At 39.3% G+C, this 13,476-nt stretch overlaps 1 protein-coding gene across 6 annotated transcripts in view; it reads left to right on the plus strand.

Moving 5' to 3' along the window:
- TSPAN4 (tetraspanin 4) overlaps positions 1-13,476 on the plus strand; it is a 2,224,117-nt gene that overhangs the window by 2,019,789 nt on the left and 190,852 nt on the right. For 5 of the 6 annotated variants that reach the window (XM_073604831.1, XM_073604832.1, XM_073604833.1 and 2 more), the window contains one exon: positions 13,140-13,331. In XM_073604831.1, the coding sequence (XP_073460932.1) occupies positions 13,140-13,331 (192 nt within the window). Of the gene's footprint in view, positions 1-3,575; positions 3,657-13,139; positions 13,332-13,476 lie in introns of those variants that run through there. The other variant, XM_073604835.1, reaches the window with a different exon arrangement.

Raw genomic sequence — 13,476 nt, forward strand, 5'->3', positions numbered from 1 at the left:
TAAAGGAAGGGGTGAAATCATCATAGAAATGAGATGTATCAGTCAAAGCTAATTTAGAAAAAAACCTGAACCAAAGGCTGTATTTCACTACATGAATATATGCACTGATCAATTAAGGTATGTGTTATCTGAATACACTTTAGCAGTTTTTCACTTGTGCAATCTGGCAAAATCATGTGTCAAAGATCTTTATTCTTCAATGTCAATTCCACATGAGCAATAGCCTCCCCTTGAAACATCTTGACATAAAGGACAGCAAATACTCAGAGCAAATATCACCCAGTTCCCAAGTGCAGCTGATCTGGCCATTAATAAGCTCCAGTATTATGTCAGAAATCAGTAGCAGGGTTGGCCAGATCTGTGTGGCTACACTCTGGAAACTGGGACCAGACTGTGTACGCTTTAGGTGAGATTTATGTACTGTGAAACAAAATCTATCCAAAACACCAGCACATAGCAGACCTACAAATATAAATGAACCAAAGACGGTATCCCTAACTAATCAACCTAACAAACAGAAAGCCTAACTACAATTAAACATATACTATATATACAAAAAATGGGGAACACAAAAAAGCAGGAGAAAACTGGAGCAGATGGGAAAGGGGAACTAAAATTGGAATCAGGAACAAGGGAGAGCAGATACAAGGCAGCAGGGTACAGGCCAGGAGCAAGATCCGGATTAATGGCAAACAAAATCTGGCAGTAGCAAAACCCTGGAGTGAGAGGCAGGACCTAAATACCCTTCCAGCAGCCAGCATCAGGTGGAAACTGATTACTGCTGGCTGCTGAAAGACATCCACTGGTGGATACCAAAATTACGACTGCAGGTGATCCAGGTCCTGAGAAACACTTACTCTGGGAGAGGGAAGGCCATCACTTTTCAGGTTCTGCTGCAGTGAACATATGCACAGGCAGCGAACTGACTGAAGGAGAAGGGAGACTGAGCAGAGTTAGACCCATTAAAATGCTGCTTCTTCATTGTTCATTGTCCAACAAGCTGGGTGTGTGTTTTTGACCAAGCTGTTGTGCTGCAGTGGTAGAGGCTGAGGAATCTAGCTTTGTTTTCTGGGTTTGCAGCAATGCCTAGCTTAGAAGGCTATTGTTAGAGAATTACAAATTATTCAAAGGTTAACCACTTGTTGACCACGCTAAAACTAAATGACAGCTACAGCATGGCTGGATAATTCTGGGAGGCCATCATATAACGGCCTCCTATGATTGTGCCCCCCGCACGCCAGCCGCAGGGTGTGGGTGGCGTTCTCTGTGATCCCAGTGTCCAGAGGACACTGCTGATCACAGATTGAGGTAAAGAGCCAATCAGTGGCTCTTTACCACGTGATCAGCTGTGTCCAATCACAGCTAATTATTGATGTAAATAGAAGCCGGATATTGACACTCCTTTCCTCATGCTGACAGCATAAGAAGAGGAGAAGAGAGCCGATAACCAGCTTCTCTAAAAGGGACATATACACTGAATATCAGGGCAGTGATTATGTGTCAAGATTATCAGTGTAGTGCCAACAGTGCACATAAGTGCTGCCAATAAGTGCCAATCGGTGTCACTTATCAGTCCTGCCTACCAGTACCCATCAGTGTCACTTATCAGTGCCGCCTATCAGTGCCCACTAGTGCCGTCTCATCAGTGCCGCCACATCAATACCCATCAGTGCAGCCTATCAGTGCCCATCAGTGCACATCAGTGAAGGAGAAAAATTACCTGTTTGAAAAATGTTATATATGTACATACTACGAAAATGTTTTTTTGTTTTTTTTCAAAATGTTCAGTCTTTATTAGTTTATTTAGTAAAAAATAAAAAACCCTAATGGTGATCAAATACCACCAAAAGCAAGCCCTTTTTGTGTGAAAAAAATATGATAAAAATGTTGTTTGTGTACAGTGTTGCATGACCTCGCCATTGTCATTCAAAGTGCAACAGTGGTGAAAGCTGAAAATTGGCCTGAGCAGGAAGGGGTAAAAGTGCCCAGAAGGCAGGCGGTTAAAACCTTCACATATATGTGTTTTATATAAATTCAAACAAGGGAGTTGGTTGGGACTTTATATGAAGCACAGCTAAGAATATAAAAATATGCAATCACATGTTGGTGGATTTCAAAGAGATGACATGGTTCAAAAACGATCTACGCAGATTAAGGACTACTACCTGAGGGGCATATAAAATTATTCAACACTATTATATGCCCCTAAGGTAGTAGTCCTTAATCTGCCTATGGGCAGTTCTATATATAAATATATTTGCACGGTGTTCTCTTTTACAGTATATCTACTCAAATTGTCACACATTCTGTACCAATACTTAATTGTTAATTGGGGACTACACTACCACCGATGCTTCTTATATCACGTCCTTGGGCCTCAGCATGGCCTCAGCTCCCGTGGGATGTCTGTTTTTCCATGGCGCATTCAGTTGTGAACATTATAAATTATATATCCAATTCATATGTAGGTAAGAGCACTTGGGAATATTCCATCTCTCCTCTGCCCTGCTTTCCCCTTGTGTCAAACATCTGTTCATTCTGCAATCCTTTATCCTATTATAGATTTACCCTAATGTAACTGCTTCTGATGAATGGACATCTCCACGAAACGCGTAGAGCCTCAGCCTTATGCTACATCAACACAATCATGTGATTCAATAATATGAATTTTATCATCAGTCATTACAATCATTAACATATTTATGTTTATTATGAATTGGAACAATTTTACTACTTTATACCAATGTATCTATTACCAGTAGATCGTTTGTAAATCATGTCGCTATTATGTATAATTAATTGTTATGGTGCTATTTACTTCTATCATGTTATCTTTTTTTTCAATGTATAGCTCTTTGAAATCCACCAACATGTGATTGCAGATTTTTATATTCTTAGTTGTGCTTCATATAAAGTCCCAACCAACTCCCTCGTTCGAATGAATATATATATATATATATATATATATATATATATATATATATTAGGGATGGAGGCAGATGAACCTACCCACTCATTGCCTCATTTAAAGTCCCAAACCCCCCCTTTCTTTGCATATATGTGTTTTAGCTGTGTATTTACCTCTGTGCCTGTGTTAAGCTAGCTAGTAGTGGTAACACAGGTAATTTTTCTTTTAGACATTTTCTGTCAGTTTGAATATGACCTAAAAATATTGATAAAATGTGCAATAGTGATGGAGTGTGTGTAACTCTCCAGTGTACTGCATGCATCTCCTGTCTCCCGTCTCTGTCTTAGTTTCTTTTGCACTCTGGTCAGTTGCAGCTTCATATCGCTGCCTTAGGTTATCGTGTTCAATCTTTTTTTTCTGGTTTGAGCAGCCTCCTTTCTTGCTAAGGGCTGAATCCTTTCATTTACAACAGTGATAACAACTGCAGAGCTTGCAATCCAACAGCCCTTGATGTAACATAGCATAAATATGCATGTGTTGTCAGCAGTGTAACAACGCAATTCCCTCTCCTCTTATTGCTGCTTTTGGTGGTTCCTCTATATTCATTCTTTACAGCAGACTGTGGAAAAAAGAGTTCCTCATAAAAATAAATATTATCCTCATAGCTTTCCAAGCACCACAGGCAGCAGAAAGTTTAAGCATGCTAAGGGATGACATCTACTGTGAGGCCACAAGGACTAAGGAGGAGGTAAGGAGAGAGTGTGAGGCAGTGAGGTGGGGAAGAGAGATGCGGGGGGGAGTCAGAAGAATTGAAGAATGAGCATGAAAGAGGCACAGAATAAAGCAGAATAAAGCAGCTAAAATACATGGAGGAGGATACAGTAAACCGATATGACGGAGCTGGAAGAAGGAAAATGGAAACAGATTGGAGTCCGTTTTCTCAGCCGTCTCTTGGGATTTCATTAGGAACATACAGAAGATACATATACAGATGTTTATTAATATACATTTAGCATTTGATAATTAAGGAGGTGTTTATTATTGCTTAACTTGCAAGTTATAGTGAGAATGACTACATTATTTTTGCCTAAGATATTTATGAGATATTATTATGTGTTGCTCATCAATCAAATAATATATTTTGAAGGCTAGCGAACATATTTATATAATAATTCCATAATAACTGTAGTATAGCAAACAACTATTAATTGACCCCTTTACGTCATGAGGCAAAGCGTGATGGACAAGGAGCAGTGGCTCATAGCAACCAAACAACGATAATGTTTTATAAATCGACTACTAAAAATAAGTAAATGATTAATGTGCAGGGAAGTGTTAAAATCCCTGCAATGCTATTTTTCTTTTTATTGCCACCTTTGTATTATTGCAAAAATGTGTCTTGGCTTCCTGTTCAAAATTTTAGGGGAATGATATCCCTTTACTTTGTGTTGGAGGGCTGCCTCTAAAATTTTGGACTTCCCGTAATTTTCTTTCATAGCGACAATGGTCGCCAGTACTTTTAGGGTGGGTAAATCTCTGCAACAAAGATAAAAGTTTTAAAACATTTATAACTAATACTCAAAAAAGTGGAGGAGTCGGCGGTACTAAGAAACTTGACCCCAAGCTTTTTTATATATGGCTTACTCCCCACAAAAAAATATGAATATATATATATATATATATATATATATATATATATATATATATATACAGTATCTCACAAAAGTGAGTACACCCGTCACATTTTTGTAATTGTTGTTTTAGTATAACTTTTTATGTGATAACACTGACACTTTGCTACAATGTAAAGTAGTAAGTGTACAGCTTGTATAACAGTGTCAATTTGCTGTCCCCTCAAAATAACTCAACACACAGCCATTAATGTCTAAACCGCTGGCAACAAAAGTGAGTACACCCCTAAGTGAAAATGTCCAAATTGGGCCCAATTAGCCATTTTCCTTCTCCGGTGTCATGTGACTCATATGTCTTACAAGGTCTCAGGTGTGAATGGAGAGCAGGTGTGTTACATCTGGTGTTATCGCTCTCACTCTCTCATACTGGTCACTGGAAGTTCAACATGACACGTCAATGCAAAGAACTCCCTGAGAATCTGAAAAAAAAGAATTGTTGCTCTACATAAAGATGGTCTAGGCTATAAGAAGATTACCAAGACCCCAAAACTGAGCTGCAGCATGGTGGCCAAGACCATACAGCGGTTTAACAGGACAGGTTCCACTCAGAACAGGCCTCACCATGGTCGACCAAAGAAGCTGAGTGCACATGCTCAGCGTCATATCCAGAGGTTGTCTTTGTGAAATAGACGTATGAGTGCTGCCAGCATTGCTGCAGAGGTTGAAGGGGTGGGGGGTCAGCCTGTCAGTGCTCAGACCATACTCCACACACTGCATCAAATTGGTCTGCATGGCTGTCGTCCCTGAAGTAAGCCTCTTCTAAAGATGATGCACAAGAAAGCCCTCAAACAGTTTGCTAAAGACAAGCAGGCTAAGGACATGAATTACTTGAACCAGGTTCTGTGGTCTGATGAGACCAAGATAAACTTATTTGGTTCAAATGTCAAGCGTGTTTTGGCAGAAACCAGGTGAGGAGTACAAAGACAAGTGTGTCTTGCCTACAGTCAAGCATGGTGGTGGGAGTGTCATGGTCTGGGGCTGCATGAGAGTTGCCAGCACTGGGGAGCTACAGTTCATTGAGGGAATAATGAATGCCAACATGTACTGTGACATACTGAAGCAGAGCATGATCCCCTCTCTTCAGGGACTGGGCTGAAGGGCAGTATTCCAACATAACGACCCCCAAACACACCTCCAAGACGACCACTGCCTTGCTAAAGAAGCTGAGGGTAAAGGTGATGGACTGACCAAGCATGTCTCCAGACCTAAACCCTATTGAGCATCTGTGGGGCATCCTCAAATGGAAGGTGGAGGAGCGCAAGTTCTCTACCATCCACCAACTATGTGATGTCGTCATGGAGGAGTGGGAGAGGACTCCAGTGGCAACCTGTGAAGCACTGGTGAACTCCATGCCCAAGAGGATTAAGGCAGTGCTGAAAATTAATGGTTGCCACACAAAATATTGACACTTTGGTCCCAATTTGGACATTTTCACTTAGGGGTGTACTCACTTTTGTTGAAAGCACTTTAGACATTAATGGCTGTGTGTTGAGTTATTTTGAGGGGACAGCAAATTTACACTGTTATACAAGCTGTACACTCACATTGTAGCAAAGTGTCATTTCTTCAGTGCTGTCGCATGAAAAGATATAATAAAATATTTTCAAAAATGTGAGGGGTGTACTCACTTTTGTGAGATATTGTGTGTGTATATATATATATATATATATATATATATATATATATATATATATATATATATATATATATATATAAATCTCAATCAAATGGTAATCCTGAAATACTGCAATACATTACATTAAGAATGATTTGTATCTCATTATAGCAAAAATACAAAAAGTTAAAATATTTGGACCAAGTTAAATACATATTTAAATAGGGCCAAGTTAAATAATATTTGGGCCAATATTAAAATACACAAAGACCAACGCCCTTCTGAAAATACATGCCCACTTATACACTCAAATCCAAACAATGGGTAAACCCCCAGAAGCGGATTTAAAAGAGGTTAGACCCTCCACAGAACCTAAATAGTTAATTTAGTATTGTATATTCCAAACCAGTATAGTCCTCCAACATAGGGCCAATATATCAAGGAGTGCAAAATGTATGCCTAGGATAACACCATGTAGCAGTCCTGTACTGGCAGCTCTTGTATCTAATCCACCATGAAGTGGAAGGTCATGCTATACTTCCCACTAGATACAATGGTCCAGAGCTAAATCCATCACTCTTCCACATATCCAATGCTTTATATACATACACATAAGCCACCATAAATGATGAGGACTGCACGTCCCTCAAGGGAGACATGTTGCACCATAATGGTGGATAATTGCTGTAGTTATTGATTGCACATAACCCAAGCAACATCAAAGTAGGAGCAGTCCACATGTCTTCCACATGTCTGTAGGACTACAAGGAAACATATCAGCTTTACGGCTGATCTGTGACACCAGGAGCCTGCTTGTAGGAGAGAACTGTGTGTCACTTGAGATATAAAAAAAACATTGTGACCCTTTTCAGTTTTTCCTTTTCCTTTCTTTTCAGTTCTACTGATGGGTTTGCCAATAATTATCTTGTAGTGGCTAGACAAGGTATTCAAATAAAATTGTAAACTATAGTGATGTTCTGGTGCTGCTTCTCTTACCAGCTGCCCTAGACTAATGTTCATTAACTGTATTAAAACATGTGTCCCATTTAAAACCAGATTTTTTATATATATATATATATATATATATATATATATATATATATATATGTCAAGTGCTATGTTGATTTAGTGAATTGATTTTACAAATTGAAATTCCCCCAGAACCTGTAAGAAATATATATCACTTATATAAGTTATGGGCCTGTTTCTTTGGCAATAACCCATAAGCATTTTTTTCTGTAAATAGAGAGCTGCTCTGAGTAACTGTTTATGTGACTGCTTGGCTCAAAGAGGAAAAAAATAAGAAAATGAGCTCCAGTTTATGCTGCTCATCTTTGCATTTCACAGTATGTCTGAATAAAATGCAATTAGAACTAAAATCAAAGAAGTTCTGCTTACATTATCCATCAAGAGCCTTCCATTCTAAATGCAGGCACAAACTCTGTGTAAGTCTGGTCGTCTGGTTCATAGGATTCATTTGATTGCATATAAGCAACCCCATTACCTTCAAATTCAGAAACATGGACACATGACTTTAGAACCTAGAGAAACATTTTAGTTTTTATGTAAAGAGTAGCAGTTAGTCACATTTGTAGCTTCTCCAAGCTACCTCATTTGGCATGAGTGTCAGGAAGATACTCCAACGTTTAAATCCACACAGGTAGGACAGACATCAAAATCACCATGATCTCAACATAGATGTTGATTGTCGAAGATCATGATGGGAGATGTGAAAGTTGTGGAATCACCCTGTTTGAGTTACATAGTCCCATCCTTGGCAGAAATCTGCATAGGTATTAATTCCTTCATTTGCATGTCTAAAGGTGTGAATTTTGTCATATTGCAAGGATATAAATGTTTAAAGTGCATTATATGTAGAAGACAGATGGGAGTTGATTTACTAAAACTGAAGAGTGCAAAATCTGGTGCAGCTTTGCATGGTAGTCAATCGGCTTCTAACTTTAGCTTGGTCATTTAAGCTTTGAGAATAAAGCCTGGAAGCTGATTGGTTTCTATGCAGAGCTGCACTCTCCAGTTTTAGTAAATCAACCCCATGGAGTAAAAATCCCTCTTCTCTGTAAAGGGATGGTTGTTCCAGCTTAATGTAGATGGCCTCTTTCACGGCCCTTGCAAACTAATTGTCCTCTCTATTCGTGATGTGCATCTCACTGTACCCAAAATAATTTCCCTATTTCTTAAGTTGTAGAAAACTTGTTGATAGAATTTATTCTATGATGTTAAGCCATTGCTTGTTGAGTGGTTGTTTTTGTCTCCCCAATGTATAGGTCTTTGCATTCCTCACTACACAGCACTATGAAAACCAACTTTTACAACTCCCATTCTGCTCTAGGACAATCATTCCTGATTGGACTAAGGTGTTTGTGCTAAGTGTGTGGATATAAATGCTGGGATATCTTTCTAACACTTAGTAGAACAAATATATTTCAGTGTGACTTAATAGTGCTAGCAATACCATGACCTAAATCAATGAGAACCATCACAGTCATTTTAACCTACAACGTATAAATAGTTCTTTAAGGGATTGTTCACACTTGCCTAAATTTCTGATGCTCAACAAACACTCCTTTAGCATTTGCATGGCGTTAGTATAGGCGTCAGACAAACGTCAATGAGCTTTAGTATGGGTATTAGACAGGCATTTTACCAGCATTAATGAGGAGTTAAAAATGCTCCCCAAACACCCTATGGGCAGTTTTGAAGCATTTGATGAGCATTAAAACTGCTCCACAAATGCCTATTCTATTACAGTAAATGAACAAATCTTAACACCCGGCAAACTCTCCACAACTGCCTGCCAGAGCATTTGTGTTACCATAGACTTGAATGGGAGGCGTTGAAAGGCTTCAAATGCTTCCTGACTCGACATAAGACTTCAATTTTGAAGCGACGCAATGCTTAGTGTGAACTGCACTATGTGCTTTCTATTGTATCGTGTGGATAGGTGTTGGAGGGGCCTTTTTAATGCCTCTCAAATGCCTGCTCTTAATGCCAGTGTGCTTAGTGTGAACTGCACTATGTGCTGTCTATTGTATCGTGTGGATAGGTGTTGGAGGGGCCTTTTTAATGCCTCTCAAATGCCTGCTCTTAATGCCAGTGTGAACTCAGCCTAAAGCCTCGTACACACAATAAGATTTTATGCAGATAAAACGTCAGACTTTTGTCCGAAGGCCGTTGGCCAGGAACTTGTCTTGCATACAAACGACATACAATTGTCAGCCAACAAACACAAAGGTAGTGACATACTACGTGGTTTTTCAGCTCTTTAGCGCCACCCTTTGGGCACCTTCTGCTAATGTTGTGTTTGGTGAGCATTGATTCCGAGCATGCATGTTTGTACTTTGGACTTTTGTCTGATGGACTTGTGCACACACGATCGGAAAATCCGACAACAGACATTTGTCCACGGAAAATTTTAAAGTCTGCCATCCAACATTTGTCCGTGGAAAATCGGACAAAAATTGTCCGATGGAGCGTACAAACGTTAGGATTTCCCGCCAACAGTCTGTCAACACACAATTCCAGTCGGAAAATCCGATTGTGTGTACGAGGCTTAAATCTTGTTTTTTAGAATCTGGGCGGAATAGAAAAACTTTAAGCAATGCATGTGACCAAAGGTTTCTTTCTAGTCTAAACAGAGCAAAAGGTAATTTAAATGATGTGTTTGTAATGTGAAAGCGTGTGTGAAACTCAGGTTCAGCACCAAGGACAGCAATCCATGCTGTGCATTCCCTGCATGTGCGTACATTAAGATTGGTTATTTCTATTCTTGCTGTTTTACAGCACATAACCTGTGCTGTTATTAAATTGAGTATGTTTTTATTTAATTTACCAAATAAAATCTACTCTTCATTAATCTTCATTGGCTAAACCTAAAATGCTTCCTACATACCACAGTGGAGGAAATGTACAGAAGCATTTATTAGAGGTTTCTCTGTCAAGGATCTGTTTTTGATGCATTGCAGCAAATTGTGTTTAGGTTGTCACAACAACATACTGTATGTGCTTGTTTTTATTTGATGTATATGGCTCAGGTTGTTTTGTATTTGACCTCACTGACATTGTGACATTAAAGCACATGTTGACATGGTGCAAACATTATATCAGCCTTTAGATCTGTCCCTGTAAAACTATCTGACATTTTAGACTTCCTGATAAGCTTAGTGTATTTTTCGCCTCTGTTAGGTGCACAAACTACCTAAAGGGGTTTTCTGCTTGTACTTCTGTATCCAAGCCAGTCTTGAACCATTTGATAGTTACATTACATAAGTTCAAAACATGTTCATGCTTTTACACCATGCACGGGCCTCTTTATCGGTTCGGGTCGGTTCGGGTTGGATCGGTGCGGTACGCTCTTTTGAGTGTTTCCATTATGAAAGCGGCCCATACAACCGAACCATACCGCACCATTCATGGTCCTGCTTCAGATGTGGGGCCATAGAAAATGGTACGGTACGGTTAGGGCAGAGCTACTGGCATCACACGATACATTCCACTGATTGGCGGACGGAAAAAACGTCAATGCTCACGTCAAAGGCATTTTTTTCTAAACCCCGTATGGCCCCTGGTGGTCCGACTTGCAGTGGAAACGCTCACCTGAATAGGCCGGACCATTCTAACCCTTCCAAACTGTACCGACCCGAACTGTTCCGCTCAGTGGAAATGAAGCATAAGAGAACTTTACAGATATAGCTCATGGTAAGCGTCAATACAATACAAATGTACCATTCATTAACAAATATCTAAAGAAAAATAATATTTGTCTATGCATATACCGCTTGTGTTTTGGGATTGTAGTAGGAAATGCAGGCTGCAAGCAACACATGTGCCTGAGCACACCCTAATCACCCTGTGCGGCACAAATTGCCCCTACTGATATTTCACCAAAGCCCCCCCCCAACAGCAAAAAAATGACTGAAGGTCCGCTTTAAATGCTTTGAATGGTATATTTAACAGGCCAAGGGAACAAATAACATACATTTATTGTTAGCAGTTATATACACTTTCATTTAAAGACATAAAAAATAGGAGCAAATTGACACGATCTGACATTATATTTTATGTGTTTTTTTTTCCTTTTTGGCTGTAGTATTTTTCTTTGTAAATGCATGTAGGTGCTAAGTTCACTCTAATGTAATTCTTTCTTGATTGCATACATTATAGTGGTATGTTAAATGACGGGCTTCTCACCCTCTCACCCTCCACCTACTATTTGTCCAGCAATAGCATGGGTAACCTGAGAGATGGGGGGTGCATGGGTAAAGTACCAAATTCTGGAAGTTGGTATTTGCATAATAGAGAGCACCACAGGTTTTCCAGCTCTCAGGGTTATCTGAAAGACAACTGCAGGTTTGTGGAGATTTGCTGTATTTCATTTATAATACCTGTTTAGCATGCACAGTGTCATGACAGCTTTACTGTAAATACTTAGTACAAGAGGGTCATTCTGTGTACCAGTGTTTACACTGTGTCTAGCTATTTTCTTCTGAAGTGTTGGTACAAAATAGCGGTAGGGTGTTTTTCTCTGCTTTTATTCTTTATCTTTTCATTTCTTACCATCATATCTCGGATTTAAAAATAATCCCTTTCAAGAAAATCCTGCTGGGAGAGAAATCCTGGCATTAGATGCAAACTGTAAAGTTTTTGTCTCTTGTGAAAACAAAAAGAATTAACAACTATTTTACAGGCTGCAATTAGCTGCCTTTCCTGCCCAGAGTCATGTTTGTATGATTATGTTATTTGAAATGGGCAAAGACACACAAAACAAATGTTATTCCATTTGTGCATAGAGGCATATGAAGTGATTGCAGCCATTGTGTTTTACCAAATGCATTCTCAACAAAATGGCTTAAAGCTATACTGTTGAACCAACTTCATATGGAATCCAGGCAGACATGTTGTGGGGCAACTTATCAGCCAATGTTAAATCTCTCTAAATTTGCATAATTTGCATGTGATGTTAAACGATTAAAGATAGTTTTAAACTTTATTCTCCTTTTACATAAACATTTTACACAACAGCTGACATTTCAGATCAGGCTGGTGGCTGCTGAAATGGAAGTGTGACACAACAGGAATGATTGGCATAAATCATATTGGACAATTCTATGATGTTCAGGTAAAGCATCCACCTTGGATCAATGCTGCATGGAGGAACACATTAATGGAGCCAGGAACTTTCTGCTTGAGAAAGAAGTGATTCTGAAAGTAGCATGTGGTTATAACTGCTTGAAAATTTTTTTTTTTTGTCTTTTTTTTACTGAATTGGCTCCATAATGTACGTTTTTTGGAGCTATAGAAGTAAATAAAGGCATAAAAGGAAATACTTCAACCAAAACACACCCCAGAATCTTGATCAGTGTTTCTCAACTCCAGTACTCAAGGTGCCCCAACAGGTCATGTTTTCAGGATTTCCCTCAGATGAAACGGCTGTGTTAATTACTATACTAAGGCAGTGAAACTGATCAAATCACCTGTGCAAATTTATGGAAAGCCTGAAAACATGACCTGTTGGGGCACCTTGAGGATTAGAGTTGAGAAACACTGATCTAGATAGATAGATAAACCTTCATCAGTATTCACCTGGACTGCATTTTATCAAATACTCTCCTTTGAAGTAGACAGCTCAACATCGATCCAGGCTAGCTGCAGTCACTCAGGGTTTCTTCTGTGTGTTGTTCTCTCTACTACAGCAAATACATTTACACATACCTTGGGACTAAAGAGAGTAAAAATGTTTTGCAACAAGAGTCTTGGTTAAGAATTCTTTGTCTTTTTTTTATACAATAAAAAAAATGTTCTTTCTTGCTGGCTTATAAATAAAATGTGTGGATATTGTGCCAAAACTGAGTTTTTTAAGGACGCCAAATTGTTCATGACTTTGCTCCTTTGTTTTTTGCCTTGGCAGCTGGGAGGATGTGGGATCCTTGGAGTGGGTATCTGGCTGGCCGTCACACAGGGGAACTTTGCCACGCTCTCCTCTTCTTTTCCTTCGCTATCCGCTGCCAACCTGTTAATAGCTACGGGAACCATTGTGATGATCGTGGGCTTTCTGGGCTGCATTGGTGCTATTAAGGAGAACAAATACCTTCTTCTGAGTGTAAGTACAAATCATTGTGGGAGTTTAGTATCTTCTGGGCAATGTTCAGTCTTATGGGAGCTGAAGTCTACATACATGGAGAAAAAATGGGGTAGTTGACTATAGCCATCAGTTAGGTTGCACTTGGAACTACACTAGGAACATC

This window comes from Aquarana catesbeiana, linkage group LG11, assembly GCF_042186555.1.
Source record: "Aquarana catesbeiana isolate 2022-GZ linkage group LG11, ASM4218655v1, whole genome shotgun sequence".
NCBI classification, from domain to species: Eukaryota; Metazoa; Chordata; class Amphibia; order Anura; family Ranidae; genus Aquarana; species Aquarana catesbeiana.